The sequence below is a fragment of the Syngnathoides biaculeatus genome, chromosome 12 (assembly GCF_019802595.1).
Source record: "Syngnathoides biaculeatus isolate LvHL_M chromosome 12, ASM1980259v1, whole genome shotgun sequence".
NCBI lineage: Eukaryota > Metazoa > Chordata > Actinopteri > Syngnathiformes > Syngnathidae > Syngnathoides > Syngnathoides biaculeatus.
Window position 1 is genome coordinate 23,504,951 of NC_084651.1, and position 21,818 is coordinate 23,526,768.

At 42.7% G+C, this 21,818-nt stretch overlaps 1 protein-coding gene across 1 annotated transcript; it reads right to left on the reverse strand.

Moving 5' to 3' along the window:
* Positions 1–575: 575 nt before the first annotated feature.
* On the reverse strand, positions 576–19,846 carry asrgl1 (asparaginase and isoaspartyl peptidase 1). Its single transcript, XM_061837495.1, has 7 exons — positions 19,713–19,846; positions 16,720–16,926; positions 11,895–12,037; positions 11,573–11,727; positions 8,043–8,164; positions 6,555–6,665; positions 576–1,247 (listed from the first exon to the last, which is right to left on the reverse strand). The coding sequence occupies exons 2-7, from the start codon at positions 16,904–16,906 to the stop codon at positions 1,036–1,038; spliced, it is 930 nt and encodes a 309-aa protein (XP_061693479.1). The 5' UTR covers positions 16,907–16,926; positions 19,713–19,846; the 3' UTR covers positions 576–1,035.
* Between the last annotated feature and the right edge of the window lie 1,972 nt (positions 19,847–21,818).

Genomic DNA, 21,818 nt, shown 5'->3' on the forward strand with positions numbered 1-21,818 from the left:
CCAGCTATCTTCAGGCAGGAGCCGGGGTACACCCTGAATTGGTTGCCAGCCAATTCTTGTCTTGTGGAAATTCCACAAGTGTTCTCCCTTGTACTGGCTTCCTCTCACAGTCAAACAAACAAAACCAAACAAAAAATGGTAGATTACATGGCAGATTAATTGAAAAATCTAAATGTTCCATTGGTGTAAATGTGTGAATGGTTGTTTGTATGTGTCCCCGCCTCATGTCCACTGTCGGCTGGCATCGGCTCCAGCTCCCCTGAGTACCAAATGGGGACAAGCACCCGAGAAAATGGATGTCACTGGTTCAGGGCAATTTGGCATACAGGTATATAAATCAGATAAATATTTTTGATTAAGTTATTGGTGATGATAGCCCAGCATAGTTCGCCTTTTATTTGTAGTCAGCGGGGATAGGGTCCAGCTCCCAATAAGTCTTAACTGGATAAGCGGTAGCCTATAAAGAATGGATGCATGGATGGATGGGGAAAAAAAGATCTATTTTCCCAGTCACGCTAGTCCATGGAAAAAAAAGTCCTCCATCAATTAATTAAAAAAAGACCATGAAAAACACATCCAAATCAGCATTTTATTGTTTAAAATCACATGTAATAAAATATTTCATTTTCATTTAATTATAAACCCATTTCCCATTTTGCGGGGTTTACAACAGCACCATCCTGTGGTTTCAAACTGTAAGCGCCATCAATTGATTTGTGAATAGGGTTATTAGTTCTAAAAGAAATAATAAAAAAAAACACTTAAGGTAGATCGTCTTTTAGTGAAATATAATTAGATATTACATCCAAAATGTATTCAGTTTGGTGTTGATGCAATTCTTTAAATCTTGCTTGACATTGTATGCTTATTGTATGTCCATAATGCAACTTGGCAGGTAATAGGTTCAAAATTAGCAGATTCATAATCGAAAGCTGTCCGATAGACAGTGATAGACAGACACATTTTTGGGAGTACTATTTTTTTTATCTGAGAAGTTATTATAGCAAACCTCCCTCAGTGTTGTGTTTTCTCTCATTAAGGTTCATCAATGCCTTGGGTAAAGTGCTCGCCGACGTACAAGCCGTAGTGTAGGGTGTCCTTCTGGACTGCGGCCCAAGCCATTTGAAGAGTGTTGAAGCACGCAGCCCAGTGACCCTGGGGATCCACTGTCACCACCCCGGCCAATCCCTGCACTCTAGACTTCATATAGTCCAAGGCCAAGTCAGAGGCGGCCTCTGCTGATTGACCTGAGGACAGAATGTTCCATCATCACAGAAAACACAAACATAACTGACGGGTGGGGAGATGAGTGTTCATGCTAATCTGACAAGAGGCAGGCCTCAGGGTGAAACCACAAATTTACAGGTTTCACAATGCATCCATCAATCCATTTTCTGAGCTGCTTATCCTCACAAGGGTCGCAGGAATTTTGGAGGCAATCCAGCCATCATTGGGCAGGAGGGAGGGTACATATTGAACTGGTTGCCAGCCAATTGCACTGTATGGAGACAGATGACCAATCACACGTAGGGGCAATTTAGAGTCTCCAATGAATGCATGTTTTTGGTGATGTGGGAGAAAACCAACGCAGGCACAGGGAGAACATGCAAACTCAACACAGGGGGAGGCCGGGATTTGAACCCGGGTTCTCAGAACTGTGAGGTCAATGCTCCACAGCTGGTCCACCATGCTGACCAGGTTTCATATAACGTGTAAAAAATTAACAACGGACAGTCAATGTTTAGTCACTCTCCAATTAACTCTGAGTGCCAGAGAATCTTGATCAACTACTGTAGTTTTGTGAGGAAACAGTTGTGGTTTAAAAAAGGCAGGAAGTTCTGTTTTCAGTATGAGTGGCTGCACTAGTTTACCTGGATGTGGTATATCACAGATATAAATCGAATCAACTCCAAATTCTGCTGTTGACAATCAAAATAAGTAAGGAGCATGAAATTTGCTGGTAAAACTAGAATGCACAGTGGTGGAACTGGTTAGAGCATTGGCCTACCAGCTCTGAGGACTGGGGTTGAAAACCCAGACTCGCCTGCGTGGAGTCTCAAAGTCTCAAAGGACCTGAGGTGGGAGACAAACATTAATTTCATCCTCAAAAAAAGCCCAGCAAAGGACGTACTTCTTGTGGCTTCTGAGGAAGCACGGTCTGTCAAGCGTGCTGCTGAGTCAGTTCTACATAGTGGTCATCCAATCGGTACTGTGTACCTCCATCACAGTGTGGTTTGGGGCTGCCACAAAAAAGGACATACTCCGACTGCAATGGACAATCAAAACGGGTGAACGGATTATCGGCACCACTCTACCCACTATTGAGGACTTACATGCAACGCGAACTAGGTCTAGACCAGACAGGATTTTTTCAGATCCTCCACATCCTGGCCACCAGCTTTTGCAGCTCCCTCAGTCTGGAAAGCGCTACAGATCAATTAAAGTTAAAGGTAGCAGGCATTCAAACAGTTTTTCCCTCTGACAATAAAGTCATTGAATTCTTGATCAGCGAACTAACTGTTTTTCTGCTGTGTGCCATGTCACATCCTGCTTGTCTATTCAGTATTAGTTTTATTTATATATTCTTCTTTTCCTTTCAGCTTCTACCGTTAGGTGTCGTCACAGTGTGTCATCTTTTTACATTTCAGCCTATCTCGTGGATCTTCCTCTCAAACACCCACTGTCCTCATGTCTTCCCTCACAACATCCATCAATCTTTTCTTTGGTCTTCCTCGCTCTTTTGCCTGGCAGCTCCATCCTCAGCACCCTTCTATCAGTTTACTCACTCTCTCGCCTCTGGACATGTCCAAACCATCTAAGTCTGCTCTCTCTAACCTTGTCTTCAAATCATCCAACTTTGGCTGTCCCTCTAATGAGCTCATTTGTAATCCTATCCACCCTGTTCACTCCGAGCGAGAACCTCAGCATCTTCATTTCTGCTACTTCCAGTTCTGCTTCGTGTTGTTTCTTCAGTGCCACCGTCTCTCATCCGTACATCATGGCCGGCCTCACCACTGTTTTATAAACTATGCTCTTCATCCTAACGGAGACACTTCTGTCACATAGAACACCAGAGATGCTCTGCCAATTGTTCCACCCAGCTTGGACCCGTTTCTTCACTTCCTTACCACACTCACCGTTGCTCTGTATTGTTGACCCAACGTATTTGAAATCGACTACCCTCCCTATCTCTTCTCCCTGGAGCTTTACTCTTCCTCCTCCGCCCCTCACATTCATGCACATATATTCTATTTTACTTCGGCTAATTTTCATTCCTCTCCTTTCCACTGCGTGCTTCCATCTTTCTAATTGTTCCTCCGCCTGCACCCTGCTTTTACTGTAGATCACAATATCATCTGCGAACATCATAGTCCAAGGGGATTCCAGTGTAACCTCATCTGTCAGCCTATCCATTACTACTGCAAACAGGAAGGGGCTCAGCGCGGATCCCTGATGCAGTCCCACTTCCACCTTAAATTCTTCTGACAAACCTACGGCACATCTCACCGCTGTTCTGCTGCCCTCATACGTCCTGTACTATTCTAACATATTTCTCTGCCACGCCAAACTTGCGCATGCAGTACCACAGTTCCTCTCTTGGTACTCTGTCATAGGCTTTCTCAAGGTCTACAAAGACACAATGTAGTTCCTTCTGATCTTCTCTGTACTTTTCCACGAACATCCTCAAGGCAAATAATGCATCAGTGGTACTCTTTCTAGGCATGAAACCATACTGTTGCTCGCATATACTTACTTCTGTCCTCAGTCTAGCCTTCACCACTGTATCCCATAACTTCATTGTGTGGCCCATCATCTTTTATTCCTTTATAGTTTCCACAGTTCTGAACATCTCCTTTGTTCTTAAAAATGGGGACTAGCACACTTTTCCTCCATTCTTCTGGCACCTTCTCTCCCGCTAGTATTATATTGAATAATTGGTCAAAAACTCCACAGCCACCTCTCCAAATTGCTTCCATACCTCCACTGGTAGGTCATCGGGACCAACTGTCTTTCCATTTTTCATTCTGTTCAGTGCCTTTCTACCTTCCACCTTACTAATCATTGCCACTTCCTTGTCGTTCGCCCTTGCCTCTTCTACTCTACCTTCTCTCCCATTTTCTTGATTCATTAAGTCCTCAAAGTAATCTTTCCATCTACTTAGCACACTACTGGCACCAGTCAACATATTTCCATCGCTATCTTTAATCACCTTTACTTGCTCCACATCCTTCCCATCTCTATCCCTCTGTCTGGCCAACCTGTAGGGATCATTTTCTCCTTCTTTCGTGTCCAACCTGGTGTACATGTCGTCATATCCCTCTACTTTAGCCTTCGCCACCTCTAACTTCTCCCTACGTCGAATCTCAATGTATTCCTTCCGCCTCTCCTCAGTCCTCTCCATGTCCCACTTCTTCGCTAATCTCTTTCATTGGATGACTTCCTGTATTTTGGGGTTCCACTACCAAGTCTCTTTCTCCCCTTCCCTACCAGAAGGCACCCCAAGTACTCTCCTGCCTGCCTCTCTGAGTACCTTGGCAGTAGTATTCGAGTCTTCCGGGAGCTCTTCATGTTTAGCTATCGCCTGTCTCACCTCTTTCCGAAAGGCCACACAACATTCTTCCTTTCTCAACTTCCACCACCTAATTCTCTGCTCTACCTTTGTCTTCTTAATCTTCCTACCCGCTACCAGAGTCATCCTCCACACCACCATGCTATGCTGTCGAGCTACACTCTCCCCCACCACTACTTTACAATCAGTAACCTTTAGATTACATCGTCTACACAAAAAATAATCCACCTGCATGTTTCTATCTCCGCTCTTGTAGGCCACTCTATGCCCCTGTCTATTCTGGAAATAAGTGTTCACCAGTGCCAATTCCATCCTTTTTGCGAAGTCCACCACAATCTGACCCTCAAAGTTCCTTTGCTGAATCCCATACTTATCCATCACTTCTTCGTCACCCCTGTCCATTGAAATCTGCACCAATAAGAACTGTCTCTCTCTCTGTGATGCTCAGGACTACTTCGTCTAGTTCCTTCCAGGATTTCTCTTTTCTCTTTTAACTCGTCACATCCTACCTGTGGGGCATAGCACAGTTCTGAGGACCCGGGTTCAATCCCGTCCCTGCCTGTGTGGAGTTTGCATGTTCTCCTCGTGCCTGGGTGGGTTTTCTCCAGGCACTCCAGTTTCCGCCCACATCCCAAAAGACATGCAACATTAATTGGACAGTCTAAATTGCCCCGAGGTGCGATTGTGAGTGCTGCTGTTTGTCTCGATGTGCCCTGCGATTGGCTGGCAACCAGTTCAGGGTGTAACCTGCCTCCTGCACGTTGACAGCTGGGATAGGCTCCAGAACTCCCTGCAACCCTTGTGAGGATAAGCGGCTAGGAAAATGGATGGATGGATATTTTAGATATTTTGTAGACTGCACGATTCATCACTTTAAACTGCTCCCTTTGCACAAGTGACATTGTTAACACACTTATTTGTATACATTTTGCATATCTTAACACATCTCAATTGTTCCTATAAACAGAAACGTCTCCTGTTCTTTGTTCTTGTTGCTTTGTTGTTCCTTGTTCTATATGTCGTACCAGGGCAGCACCGACTGCTGAAGGAAAATTCCGTGTGTTTTTACACACTTGGGCAATAAATCTGATTCTGAGTTTGCATGTTCTCCCCGTGCGTGAGTTGGTTTACTCCAGGCACTCCGGTTTTCTCCCACATCCCAAAAACATGCATCATTAATTGGACACTCGAAGTTTCCCATAGGTGTGATTGTGTGTGCGAATGTTGTCTGTCTCCATGTGCCCTGCGATTAATTGGCGACCAGTTGAAGGATTTACCCGGCCACCTGCCCAAAGATAGCTGGGATTGGCTCCAGCACTCCCCCCACCCTTGTTTGGATAAGGTGCTCAGAAATTGATGATTTTCAAAGTATTCATCATTACTATAATTTTTTTTAAATAAGTGAAATTGTGAATATTTAATTAGCAAGTTGATTTAAAGTGTGCACCCTTAAATTCTGAGCCCATAAAATGAACTTTTGGGGCCACTGTGCTTCTGATTAAAACAAAAAATTTAGACTGGAGGCTTGCAATGTCTTTCTTTCACCTGTTTGAGCACGAAAACATTTTGTTAATGTTTAAACTCTGCCATTCATTTTCTTGGTTTGGCTTCACTAGCTTGTGACTGTGTCTTTGCTAAATGTAGCATAAACAATAATGACACCAAACGAGCGTGGAGCAACAACAACAACAAAAAACATGTTTGTATGCCTTGAGCAAATACAAACACAACAGTAGTATCTTATTTGCTATCAGGTGTCAAAATTGTTCATGAAAGTGCGATTGAGTATGAAAGTTTCCTTTATACGTGCTGAACTTTTAGTTTAGAAAATCTCAACACCGGGAGAGAATTTCTAAAAATCAGTCTTGACCAGTCGACCACTTTCATATGGATCCAAATAATTATTTGGAAACAAATGTTCGTGTGGATATGGATGAATGAATGATATTTCTGTCTTTACGTGGTCGTGTGTGTGTGTCAGTACCTTGCTCCATGTGAAACAGGATGAGTCTGGCAAGAGTAACCTTCATGATGGCCTCTCCGTGACCTGTAGTTGACACAGCTCCCACTTGATTATCTGCAAAACCTCCACATCCTGAAACACAAACAGATTAAAGAACTGACCCAAGTCTTCGCTCCTTAATATTATTAAATTGTTGGCAATTGAAGCTTCATTTAAAGTTTAGCTCTCATAAAACAGTAGTTGCATTTACAGAGAATTCACATATGAAGAACTATAAAGTCATGGGTAAAAAAATATTTAAAAAAATTGTTTTCCTATTTGTGCCCTGCAATTGCCTGCCAACTAGTTCAGGGTGTACCCTCCCACCTGCTCATTGACAGCTGGGATAGGCTCCAGCACTCCCGCGACCCTTGTGAGGATAAGCGGGTAAGAAAATGAACGGATGGATGGTTTTCCTATTTGTTCATATACATTGACATGTTGGAAGAGTACCACAAGAAGACTACCAGTAATTTTCCAGGCCCCGCCTGTGCAAAGATTGCATGTTCTGTCCATGCTGGTCTGGGGTTTCTCTGGGCTTTCTCTGATTTCCTCCTATATCCCAAAATCATGAATTAATTGAAGACTCTCAACAAGGGGTACCCAAACCTTTCCGACAAAAGATCTATTTTTCAAACAGCCAACCTTCTGCGATCTACCTTTTTTGGAAGGGTGGGGGCTGCGACCATGTCTCTCGTTTGAGAGTGCGGAGAACTACCAGTGAGCTAAAATTCTGGGCTGCCAATACAGCTCAGCACGAATGTATGTTGATGTACCTTCCAACACCGCATCAACAAATCTTGCACAACACATCATAATTCATCGATTCATTTTCTTAGCCGCTTATCCTCACAAGGGTCACAGGAGTGCTGGAGCCTATCCCAGCTGTCAAAGAGCAAGAGGCGGGGTACACCCTGAACTGGTTGCCATCCAATCGCAGAGCACATAGAGACAAAAAGCCCCACTTACAATCACACCTAGGGGCAATTTAGAGTCTCCAAGTTATGTTGCATGTTTTTGGGATGTGGGAGGAAACTGGAGTGCCCGGAGAAAGCCCACGCAGGCACGGGGAGAACATTGAAACTCCACACATGGAGAGCCAGGATTGAACCTGGGTCCTCAGAACTGAGGCCAACGCTTTCCAGCTTGGCCACTGTGACGCCCCTCTGAATTTTTTTCAAAGAAAAACAAGCTTACCTGCAATAAAAAATGTCAACAGAGACTAAGCAAGCAGAACAAGGAAAAAAAATGTCTGCACTGTATGAGAACCAAGAGCGAGAGTACATATGCTGTTCGGTGGCATGGTGGCGTAAGTACTATAATTGAGAGAATACCTTTATGGAATGGAGATGATTGAAATGAATTACATCCCCTGTCTTTCGCTCATCATTCGTAAGAAAAACCTACAGTATGCTCCACACAGGGTTAGGCAAAATGTTTCAATGTAATTACTAAGATTGTGGGACTCACCGATGCAGGGTGTGTCACCCACACGTCCTTCCATCTTGTTCAGAATTCCCCCAGTGGAAGTAGCACATGCTACATTGCCTTCTTTGTCAACTGCCACTGCTCCAACGGTGCCCATCTTTCCCCTAAACATCAAAACGAGATCTCAGGCTTGTTCATGTAGAATATTTACTATTTTTCCATTTTGCGTTGCCCAAAAAAAAATGCAGAGAAAACGGTTCAGAAGCTGAAACCATCAACGAGTTTTCTTGACTCAATACCTTCTAACTTTTTTAAATGATATTGCGAAGTCTGTGCTTGTAGATTCGCACAAAATAATCAATTGCTCACTTCAGTCAGGCGAGTTTCCCAAAGCCCTTAAAGTAGCTGCCATGCTTCTAAAAATTACAACGCTCGACGCTTCCATGTTAACAACCTATAGATCCATCTCAAATCTCCCTGTCATAACTATGATTGTTGAGAAAATTATTTTTAATCAACTCAGCAATTTCTTGAACTCAAATTGACTTGTTGACAAATTTCAATCAGGTTTCCGAAATCATCACAGTATAGAATCTGTTCTTACCAAAGTGCTAAATGACATAGGGTTGAATAGTGACGTAGAGAAGGTGTCAATTCTGGTCTTGTTAAACCTTAGTGCAGCTTTTATATGGTAGATCAAAATATACTGCTCATCAGGTTGGGAAACATGGGTAGGACTAAATGAAACACTCCTTAAATGGTTCAGGTTGTTCCTGGAGAAATGGAGTTCTTTTGTAACCAAAAGAAGTGTTTCATCTAAACGAATAGCAATGGCCAATAAGATCGCTCAGATCAATTTTTAGACCCCTCTTGTTCAGCCTGTATATGACACCCTTGGGTCGAATTCTTCAGAATTTTAATTTTGACGATAACAGCTATTCATATGCGACACAGTTAAATTTAGAAGTCTCCAGATGACTGCAGTTGAACAGAGGTGTTATGTCACTGTCTATAACACATTAATTGGAAACTCTAAATTGGGTGTAAATCAGGGGTGGGCAAACTTTTGGGCTTAGGGGCCACATTCACTTTTAAAATTTGACAGACGGGCTTGGTCAGCACAAGATACAATACATATAAAAAAACTGCATTTGTTAACAGTACATATCAAACATAAACAGAAAAAGCATTGAAGTCTTAACATACTTTTTAATGAGAACAGTGTTGTTGATCACCCATTTTAGCCAGTGCATCGAAGTCTGGTGGTATTTCTGTTGTGGCAATTCTCAAACGGATCTGAGGTGTTCATCACTCATGTGGGATCTGTGGGGTGCTTTGTTGGTGTTCATCACACGAAAAGTCTTTTCTCGAATAAAGGTGTTTTGCTGAGCCTGCAAGCTAGCTACCAACCTGTCAGCGGTAGCCGTATGTTCTTGTGTTGAAAGGTTGCTGGTGTAATTAGCATGCTTGGTGTTAAAATGACGGCTGATCTTGTACTCTTTTAAAACTGCAACAGTTTCTTGGCAAGTAAGACATACAGTATATATAACTGGAAATGGCTCGGGCTCCGTAAAATCAAGACACTGCGTCAAGTCAAATGAAATTAATGCAATCATTCACATCAAACTTTAATTCTGTACAAATCCTCGGCGGGCCAGATTAAAAAGACCAATGGGCCAGATGTGGCCCGCGGGCCATAGTTTGCCCACCCCTAGATACACTGTAAATTGTGAGTGTGACTGTTATGTGTCTCTGTGTGCCCTACAATTGGCTTCCAACCAGTTCAGGGTGTGCCCCACGTCCTGCCTGTTGATAGCTGGGATAGGCGGCTCAGAAAATGGATGGATTGCTGTGAGTAAATACCAGGAGTCACTATCTTTAAAAAGACCACGTTTGAAACCTTGGTGTTCTGATAGATTCTGAAGTGACTTTCAACAGTCATATCAAATCAATTGCTAAAACTGCCTTTTACCAGCTGGAGAACTTATACAAAAGTGAAGGCTTGGATGTACCAAACAGACCAGAAGAATGTCATCCATGCTTTTATCTCAAGTAGCCTTTTCTATTGTAATGGTCGTCTGACTGGACTCCACAAAAACAGCATTAAACAACCATCCATTCATTTTCTAAGCTGCTTATCCTCATAAGCATTGTGGGAGTGGTGCAGCCGAACCCAGTTATTATCGGGGAGTTGGCAGGGTGTATGCTGATCTGGTTGCCAGCCAATAGCAGAGCACAATGAGACATATAACAGTTGCACTCACAATCATACCTAGGGGCAATTCAGAGTCCTCAATTAATGCATCTTTTCGGTATGTGGCAGAAAAACGGAGTCCCTGGAGAAAACATCCAAATTCCACACATACGGGGCTGGGATTTGAACTCCGGTCCTCAGAACTCTGAGGCCAACGAGCTAACCAGTGGCTCCATTGTGCTGCTGCTGCTGCTACGGGTCTAAAAATCACAAAATGGTTAAGGTCCTGAATACATGAAAGAAATGCTCATGGAATACAAACCCAGTTGGGAGACCCACTGATATTGACAGATTCACGTCAAATATTGGAGCACAGAATCCAAAGCAAACATGGTCAAGCAGGATTTAGCTATTTTGCTGCACACAAATGGAATAAGCTGCCAACATCGACATCGGCCCCAAGTGTGAATGTTTTTAAATCCAGGTTGAAAATTTTTTCTCACGCTTTATAGAGTATTTATAGTAAATAGTTTTTCTTGCACTGTACACTGTTTTAATTGTACTTTTATAATTTTTAATTTGTCTATTTTTAATGTCTCTTTTTTAGTTTTTAAATGCTTTTAACCATGCATCAATCCATCCATCCATTTTCTAAGACGCTTATCCTCACAAGGGCTGCAGGAGTATCCCAGCTAACTTTGGGCAAAAGCCGGACCATACCATGAACTGTTCGCTAGTCAGTCACAGAGCACAGACTAACACCATCACTGAGTGAGAATCGATCCCACATTGCCTACACCAAAGTCAGGTACTGTATGTGTACCAGTACACCATTAGTGATTTTGCTTTTAAACATGTAAAGCACATTGAGTTAGCATCCATCCATCCATTTTCTTAGCCACCTATCCTCACAAGGGTCGCAGGGAGTGCTGAAGACTATCTCAGCTCTCAACTGACAGAAGGCAGGGTAAACCCTGAACTGGTTGCCAGGGCACATTGAGACAAACAGGAACACTCATAATCACACTTGGGGGCAATTTAAAGTGTCCAATTAATGTTGCAAGTTTTTGGGATGTGGGAGGAAACCTGAGTGCCTGGAGAAAACCCACGCAGGTACTGGGAGGACATCCAAACTCCACATAGGCAGGATTGAAATCAGGACCTCAGAACTGTGCATCCAACGCTTTCCAGCTGAGCCACTGTGCCACACATTGAGTTACCTTGTGTATGAAATGTGCTGTATCAATAAATTTCCTTTCCTTTCCTTTGCTACAGTAAACATTTTGGACTTTCAAATACACATATCATGTTAATTTCTTTTTTTTGGGGAAGGAAACATATTAACATATTACAATTGACATTATAGAAAATAACTTACATTTGGCTCTCCACAGGGTTGGCATCATGTGCCAGGTTTTTTCTCCAACGCATTATGGAGTATTCAGTGATGAGGGATTCTTGGGGCACCTCAGGGACACCCATGGCCTGGGCAAACTGATTAGCACCATGTGCTGTCAGACAGTTATGACTGGTCTAAAATAAAGAGCAAAGTTAAGAAGAGATTACAAACTGAATGTGTAACATCATTTCAAACTATTCATGGTATATCAGATAGATAGGGCCGGATCAAACCCTAGACTTCAAAACTGTGAGGCCAACGCTTTCTAGCTGACCCACTGTGCTGCCCCTTGTGTATTCACCTTGTCCATTACCAGTCTTGCTAGCTGCACAGGGTTGGCTATATTGCGCACAGCAGAAACAGCACCATTAGCCAGTGTCTTCCCATCCATCACAATGGCATCCATCTCCACATTTCCACCCGTGGTTAGCACTGACCCACATCCTAAAAAAAACTCCAGATGAATGTACAGAATCTGGGGAGTGGACTTAAAACAAGTGATGCATACAAAACTTTAGGCACAACGACCCACAGCTTTGCAGAAATTGAACATGGCTCTTGTAAAGGTATAAAATTAGGTATTGAAAACAGCAGCTATTTGTTTGGATACATTAGAACTGGTTAGAATTCTCTCAAGATAAATTGCATATTTTAGTTAAATCAAGCTGAAGCTGGTAGTTGAATGAGTTTGTAACTTTCCAATCTCATATCCATTGAAAATATCATTCAATCAAATGATCAATAACTTTATAATAAAGTTGATATACAGTGAAGAAAATGCTAAGTATTTTAACACCCTGCTATATTGAAAGTTATCCCACTTAAAAATCATGGAGGGGTCTGAAATTTTCATCGTCGGTGCATGTCCACTGTGAGAGAGATAATCTAAAAAGAAAAATCCAGAAATCACTATGTATGATTTTTAATGATTTATTTGTGTGATACAGCTGCAAATAAGTATTTGAACACCTGAGATAAACAATGTTAATATTTGGTACAGTAGCCTTTCTTTGCAATTACAGAGGTCAAATGTTTCCTGTAGTTGTTCACCAGGTTAGCACACACTGCAGGAGGGATTTTGGTCAACTCCTCAACACAGATCTTCTCTAGATCAGACAGGTTTCTGGGCTTTCCCTGAGAAACACGGAGTTTCAGCTCCCTCCAATGATTTTCTATTGGGTTTAGGTATGGAGACTGGGTAGGCCACGCCAGAGACTCGATATCCTTCTTATGGAGCCACTCTTTGGTTCTCCTGGCTGTGTGCTTCGGGTCATTGTCATGTTGAAAGAACCAGCCACAACACATCTTTAATGCTCTGTCTGAGGGAAAGAGGTTGTTCCCCAAAATCTCATAATACATGGCCGTGGCCATCCTCTCCTTAATACAGTGCAGTCGTCCTGTCCCATGTGCAGAAAAACGCTCCCAAACAAAATGCTACCACCCCCATGCTTCACAGTGGGGACGGTGTTCTTGGAATGGAACTCATCATTCGTCTTCCTCCAAACACAGTTAGCGGTATTATGACCAAAAAGATCAATTTTGGTCTCATCTGACCACAAAACTTTCTCCCATGACTCCTCTGTATCATCCAAATGGACATTGGCAAACTTAAGACGGGCTTTGACATGTGCTGGTTTAAACAGGGGAACCTTCCAGGCATCCGGCGTAAAAACTGTACCAAACAAATATGAGCATTCATCTAAAGAATCCCATACCGGATCGGTCGTGGCCTGGGTTAACAATGCCCGCCCCCGGCACTGCTAACCTGCAGGGCGTCGGTGGAAATTCAGCTACTGCGGGTCGAAGACAAAGAAGAGGAGGAAACCGGATCCATCGTCAGAAGAAAAGGAGGAATGCACAGATCCTACGACTGAGTGTAGGGACTTTGAATGTTGGGACGATGACAAGAAAAGCCCAGGAGTTGGTTGACATGATGATTCGGAGAAAGGTTGACATACTGTGTATCCAAGAGAGCAGGTGGAAAGGTAGTAAGGCTCGAAGTTTAGGAGCAGGGTTTAAATTATTCTACCACGGAGTAGATGGGAAGAGAAATGGAGTAGGGGATATTTTAAAGGAAGAGCTGGCTAAGAATGTCTTGGAGGTGGAATGAGTATCAGATCGAGTGATGAGACTAAAATTTGAAATTGAGGGTGTTGTGTATAATGTGGTTAGCGGCTATGCCCCACAGGTAGGATGTGACCTAGAGTTGAAAGAGAAATTCTGGAAGGAACTAGATGAAGTAGTTCTGAGCATCCCAGACAGCGAGAGAGTTGTGATTGGTGCAGATTGTAATGGACATATTGGGAAAGGAAACAGGGTCGATGAAGAAGTGATGGGTAAGTACGGCATCCAGGAAAGGAACTTTGAGGGACAGATGGTGGTGGACTTTGCAAAAAGGATGGAGATGGCTGTAGTGAACACTTATTTCCAGAAGAGGGAGGAACATATAGTGACCTACAAGAGCGGAGGTAGAAGCACGCAGGTGGATTACATTTTGTGCAGACGATGTAATCTGACGGAGATTCCTGACTGTAAAGTAGTGGTAGGGGAGAGTGTACCTCGACAGCATAGGATGGTGCTGTGTAGGATGACTCTGGTGGTGGGTAGGAAGATTAAGAAGACAAAGGTAGAGCAGAGAACCATGTGGTGGAAGGTCAGAAAGGAAGAATGTTGTGTGGTCTTTCGGAAAGAGGTGAGACAGGCTCTCGATGGACAGCAGAAGCTCCCATAAGACTGGACTATGACAGCCAAGGTAAACAGAGATACAGGCAGGAGAGTACTTGGTGTGTCTTCTGGTAGGAAAGGGGAGAAGGAGACTTGGTGGTGGAACCCCAAAATACAGGGAGTCATACAAGGAAAGAGATTAGCGAAGAAGAAGTGGGACGCTGAGAGGACTGAGGAGTGGCGAAAGGAGTACATCGAGATGCGACGTAGGACAAAGGTAGAGGTGGCAAAGGCTAAACAAGAGGCATATGAAGACATGTACACCAGGTTGGACATGAAAGAAGGAGAAAAGGATCGCTACAGGTTGGCCAGACAGAGGGATAGAGATGGGAAGGATGTGCAGCAGGTAAGAGTGATTAAGGATAGAGATGGAAATGTGTTGACTGGTGCTAGTAGTGTGCTAAGTAGATGGAAAGAATACGTTGAGAAGTTGATGAATGAAGAAAATGAGAGAGAAGAAAGAGTTGAAGAGGCAAGTGTGAAGGACCAGGAAGGGGCAATGATTAGTAAGGGGAAAGTCAGAAAGGCACTACAAAGGATGAAAAATGGAAAGGCAGTTGGTCCTGATGACAGACCGGTGGAGGTATGGAAGCAATTTGGAGAGATGGCTGTGGAGTTTTTGACCAACTTATTCAACAAAATAATAGTGGGCAAAAAGATGCCTGAAGAATGGAGGAAAAGTGTTCTTATTCCCATTTTTAAGAACAAAGGCGATGTTCAGAGCTGTGGGAATTATAGAGGAATAAAGTTGATGAGCCACACATTGAAGTTATGGGAAAGAGTTGTGGAGACTAGACTCAGGACAGAAGTATCTGCGAGCAACAATATGGTTTCATGCCTAGAAAGAGTACCACAGATGCATTATTTGCCATGAGGATGCCAGTGGAAAAGTACAGAGAAGGTCGGAAGGAGCTACAATGTGTCTTTGTGGATCTAGAGAAAGCCTATCACATAGTACCAAGAGAGGAACTGTGGTACTGCAGGCGTAAGTCTGGTGTGGCAGAGAAGTATGTTAAAATAGTACAGGACATGTATGATGGCAGCAGAACAATGGTGAGGTGTGCCTTAGGTGTGACAGAAGAATTTAAGGTGGAGGTAGGACTGCACCAGGGATCAGCTCTGAGCCCCTTCCTGTTTGCAGTGGTAATGGATAGGCTGACAGATGCGGTTAGACTGGAATCCATTTGGACCATGATGTTCGCAGATGATATTGTGATATGCAGTGAAAGCAGGGAGAATGCAGAGGAACAATTAGAAAGATGGAGACATGCACTGGAAAGGAGAGGAATGAAGATTAGCCAAAGTAAAACAGAATATGTGCGTGAATGAGAGGGGTGGAGGGGGAAGAGTGAGGCTACAGGGAGAAGAGATAGCGAGGGTGGAGGACTTCAAATATTTCGGGTCAACAATCCAGAGCAATGGTGAGTGTGGTAAGGAAGTGAAGAAACGGACCCAAGCAGGTTGGCACAGCTGGTGGAAGGTGTCTGGTGTGTTATGTGACAGAAGAGTCTCAGTGAGGATGAAGGGCATAGTTTACAAAACAGTGGTGAGGCCGGCCATGATGTACGGATTAGAGACGGTGGCACTGAAGAAACAACAGAAAGCAGAACTGGAGGTAGAAGAAATGAAGATGTTGAGGTTCTCGCTCAAAGTGAGCAGGTTGGATAGGATTAGAAATGATCTTATTAGAGGGACAGCCAAAGTTGGATGTTTTGGAGACAAGATTCGAGAGAGCAGACTTCGATGGTTTGGACATGTTCAGAGGTGAGAGAGTGAGTATATTGGTGGAAGGGTGCTGAGGATGGAGCTGCCAGGCAAAAGAGCGAGAGGAAGACCAAAGAGAAGGTTTATGGATGTGGTGAGGGAAGACATGAGGGCAGTTGGGGTTAGAGAGGAAGATGCAGGAGATAGGCTAAGATGGAAAAAGATGACACGCTGTGGCGACCCCTAACGGGACAAGCCGAAAGGAAAAGAAGAAGAAGTGTTCCAATTTTCATATTTTAATTGGGGTACTCATTGCCATCCTGCTGTATGGATCACATGTATAGGGTGGAACTATACATGATTGATCAAGTGACTTGTCATTCCGTGTTAGTCAATTGTAAAACTGGAATGCACAACAAACATTTGAAACTGTGCATGTTGGAGGTGGAAAAGCTTTGCCAGTTACTCTGTCACAAAGCTTACGACATCTCCATCATCCTGGATAAATGGACAACACATTCTTCATTGCCCTTTTGATCTGTTCATTCAACATCAAGCAGTAAAATAACTACATAGATGACTCCCAGGTCAAGGATGATCACTTGAGTTTTGTGCACCTTTTAAGCTGTTGTTTTTCACAACATTTTGACTAAATTATTTTTAGGGAACCAAAATGAAAGAGAATGATTTTATTTCACCTGCATTGAAGTTGGGGTCATTCTCCAGCTTGCTCACAGCCTCAACCACAGCATCCATGCTGCTTCCCCCACTCTGGAGGACAGCATACCCAGATCGGGCAGCTGCACAAACCCCAGCCTTGGACGCTTCTGATTTCTCACTGGGCACATATCCCGCCCCTCCTTGGACCACCACAACAGGAAGCATGTCAATCACCTCTGCAAAAGCTGGGGAGAGAACAAGCAAAACACAAGCCTCTATTTCAAGGGTCATCAACCTTTTTGAGGCTGAGGGCTACTTCGTGAGAACTGATTGTACCAAGGGCTCCATGACTTGCTTGCAGCAAGCTTCATTAATAGTTCATTATAGATACATGAATTATTTTCGTTTTAATTTTTTGTCTGATGTGACATTACAGGTATTTTAAAAATTGAAATTACATGAGAAAGTCAGATTCAAAATTTAAAGCTGTGGTATTTTTAGAACATGCCTCACGGACGCCTTAAATTGTCCTCGCAGGCTACCATGCGCCCGCGGGCACCGCGTTGGTGACCCCTGCTCTATTTCATAGTAAGATTTGTGTCATAAAAACACATTTTATTCACTGTCTACAGTTAAAGAGAATCAAAATGCATTACAAAAGCACTTATAGAGCATCTTGTCAACTGAAATATCTTTTTGATATTTGCTACCGGAGAGATTGGACATTGTTGATCAGGACTCAAATTTAAATCAAGGTGTAAAGAGGATATTTGTGACATTTTGTCTTGTTGGTGATAGTGTCAGATATATCCATCCATCCATCCGTTTTCTGAGCTGCTTATCCTCACGAATTTTGTGGGTGTATTGGAGCCAATCCAAACTCTCATTGGGCAGCAGGCAGGGTACACCCTGAACTGGTTGTCAGCCAATCGCAGGGCACATCGAGACATACAACAGTCGCAGTCACAATCACACTTTGGGGCAATTCAGAGTCTCCAATTCATGCATGTCTTTTGGATGTTGGAGAAAACTGGAGTCCCTGGAAAAAAAAACCCTGAGGCATGGGGAGAACATGCAAACTCCACACAGGCAGGGTGAAGATTTGAATCCCGGTTCGCAGAACTGTGAGGCCAATTATTTACAGCTCTTCCACCGTGTCAGATACATAAACATAGATATGAGATGACCTCTAACTATTTTTTCCCCTTTTATCTGTGTTTCATTTTTCAGAAATGATGAATGCTGACACTGATCGGCCATCACTTTGGTCATCCTCCACAAGGTTGGGGGGTGGATTATTTATCTTGTAATTGCTCAGTCGTGCCCACCTGCTGGCATGGTAATATAAATTTGTCAAGCACAGAGATCAGAATTCAATCTTCTTTCAAAAAAGGCCTGATAGGACTCCTTGTTGAACCTGTTGTTGGCCATCAACAGTTTCTGGGACTGCTGCCGCCACAACAGGCACCAACCAAATAATGGTTCAGCCCTGGTTGGCTACCTCCCCAATGGAAGCGCGGAACATGATGCACTTGGACTTGATGTCCTCAGTCTCCCCAGAACATGAGCAAAGTTCTGTCAGAGGTGGGAGTTGAAAATCCTTCACACAGGGAGTCTGGCAGACGTTCCCATCACTCACAAAATGTTTAGGCCTGCCGGGTCAGACCATCATTTTCCCCCACCATAGGAGCCAACTCATCACTAGGTGGTGATCAGTTGATAGCCCCGCCGCTGTCTTTAACCGAGTCGCCAAGACACGTGGATGAATGGATGGATGGTTGTCATACATTTATAGTACTATAACAACTACTGTACTACTTTACTTGATGGCGATGTGGATGTCTTTTGTAGAGATGACCAATGGCGGTTGATTGGATCAGCAAATTTTGACTTTCAAGACAATCAGCATAAAATGCTACTTACTGGATGATACCGATCAACCCAGTCAGGGTAAAGTCCAACGGTTAGGCAACTACATGGTTAGGGGCTGTCTTGAAAGAGCTATTGACTGAAGAAATTAGTTCTGTATGACACCTTGTCTGTCCCCTAAAATGTCAGGATCACTCACTGACCATTTAAGAAGTCATTTTTTTTCTCATCTCATCTCTCAGTGAAGTTTCAGAAATGTCTTGATTTTGTTTAGACTTTAGCTGGTTTATTAAAGCAATGAATGATACTTAGTAAGTAGTACTAAGCATTTAAATTGCAATATTATTTTGTAATACATCCCTTATACTGTATACTACTAAAAAATGCTTACTTGGTTTAATCCACTGCTGCACTCGATTGACAGTACATCCAAATAAAAAGTTGTTACATGAATAAAATGATGAAAAAAATAATAATGTTTCAACTTAATCCCTAACTGATACCCCAAATTGTTTCTATTTTTACAAATAAACATCTTAGAAGACATCTTAGTCGTGACAAGAAGTTTCATAAATTGAGTTTGAAGTGTAATTCCTGGAACGAAAACCACATTGTAATGGAAAGGTGTACCAGTGAAACATTTTATTGTAACGATTAAAAGTGGTCAGAAAAAAAATTGAATTACAGAAATCCGAAATCAACAATCGAAATACATTCCACGTACGAAGAAAACTAGACAATGCAAGGAAAAAAAAAATAAATGCACAGGTTGATAGGTTCATAGGCATAAGATACTACTTTCACCAAAATGTCCAGTTAACAAATCCGCACCGCAAAGTTTTCATCACAAACCGAGAAAGGACTGGCTAGAAATTATGCTACACATACAGCAAAAGTTACGATTATCGAGAGTTCAGCTCCAGTGCATACTCACGTAATAAAATGTATTAACAGAAGTTCGGAGAGCTGTTATTTAAGTGAAAAAAAAAAAGCTTTTCAGACAGAAGGCAGGCAGACAGTTACACAAATTGATTGACAGGTCATCCGGTCATGTGAGGTGCTGCCATGTAAATATGGTCGTCGACTCAGAAAGTGAACGGACAAGATTGAGCTAATATATAAAGTTAATATGTCATAAAAGAAATACGGAAATTGTACTCACCGAACTATGCTCACTACTGTGAAATTAACTTGGACGGTTTCATTTCTTGCTCGGCGTCTGTGTGTGGAGTTCCTCCTTGCACAGCCAATTGGAAAAGGAAAAATCATTCTTAGCTCCTACTGGAGAGTAAAAACCAACATGAATGGTGCATGTCGCCCCCTACCGGACATTATCCTCCAGTATCAAAAATGCGATATGTTTAATTCACAAATATCAGATTATTTTGAGGACGTTTAGATTCTCTTTAAAATTCAAACTACCTCATGAATTAATTGTGTCTTTAAATAATAATATATACCATTGTTGATAGTCGTTTGGTGTCTTGATTTAGTCTTCAAGAAGAAGGAAAATCATATCTTTCGTGTCAGAGCCTACATGTATGTGCACAAAAATGTACTTCTGCTTTTAAGCCGTTTTAAGAAACTGTCAAATTTAATTGGCGAGTCACTTCTGCGTCAGTGCATACATAAAAGCAAATAAAAAACAAGAGTAAAAATAAATACAAATAAATAAAGTTGAAGACCAGTTCAGGGTGTCAGGGACCCTCGTGAGGATAAGTGGTACGAAAGATGAATGAATGAATCAACGTTTTTCCTAACCTCTCTTTTTATTCTTGAAAGCATGGTAGACATCTTAAAAGTTCTGACAGAATGTGTGACTTATGAGCACAACTTTATTCTATTGTATTGTTCTCTCGATTTTGTTTTTTTCTCTTCCAAAACCAGCTATTAGCATGTTTTTGGCGTTTACCATTGCTTTTTTTGCTGTACATTTTAAAATACTGTACAGTAAACTCAAATACGAATTACAATTGAGGGAGTATGGCAGACTCTCATATAGTATGTACAGCAAATCTGTTGGTACAATGAGACAAAACTGACTAGTAAGTTTCTTTCGGCTTGTCCCTTTCGGGGTCGCCACAGCGTACCTATATGTTTGGCACAATTTTTACGCCGGATGCCCTTCCTGACGCAACCCTTCTCAGGGAGGGGAGGCCCCAGTGGGATACAAACCCACAACCCCTGGTTTACCAAACCAGTGCTCTAACCACTGAGTCACAGGGCCTGAAACAAAACTCACTAACAGCATTAAATCAGCACGGCAAAGATTGTGGACAAAACGGTTAAAAAAAAAGCAAATCTTTGTGAGTGAAAATCAGCCTAAAACAATTGATTAAACGGTGATGTATTGGGCTCAGGAGTTACAGGGGCTGTAGAAAACATTCTTTTTAATTTACAGCGTTGGTGTGGTGGGGAGTGGCACGCTGAAACAGCTGTAAAGCATTGGCTTCACAGTTCTGAGGTCCAGGGTTCAATCCCGGCCCCGCCTGTGTGAAACTTGGATGCTCTCCCCTTGCCTGTGTAGGCCTTCCCCAGGCACTATAGTCCCTCCCACATCCCAAAACTCTAATTTGCCTGTAGGTGTGATTGTGAGTGCAGATGGCTGTTCGTTTGTATGTGCCATGTGATTGGCTGCCAACAAGCTCAGAGTGCAACGAGCCTCCTACCCATTGACAGCTGGGATATCCTCCAGCACTCCCGTGTCCCTTGTAAGGATGAGCTGCTACGAAAATGGATAGATGGATGATAGAGATGTTAATTTAGAACCTCTAAATGGGATACTGCAAAAGATCCCTCATTGTTCATTCAGGTTTGCATTGAATGGTAGATGTTCTCAGCATTATACATGTGGTTTTGCAATCACATTTTATCCATCCATCCATTATCCAAGCCACTTCTCCTCAGAAGGGTCACAGGACAGCTGGCGCCTATCCCAGCTAGCTTCGGGTAAAAGGCAGACTACACCCTGAACTGGTCACCAGTCAGTTGCAGGACAGATATCAACACCATCACTGAGCAGGAATGAATCCCACACTGCCCGCACAAAAGGCAGACATGTGTACCACTACACCTTCGGTGACTATGATAACATTTGTTTTTGAATATTTGAAGGAATTTCTTGACTATGAAAGGAGCATTTTCTAATTGGCACTCCAATAATATCAAATACTGCCTCTTCCTTTCCTTGAATACTGTAGCTGCTGACAGAGGTTGAATTTTTTTACAACAAAGACTCACTCTGTTGGGATTACATAGTAATTGCACA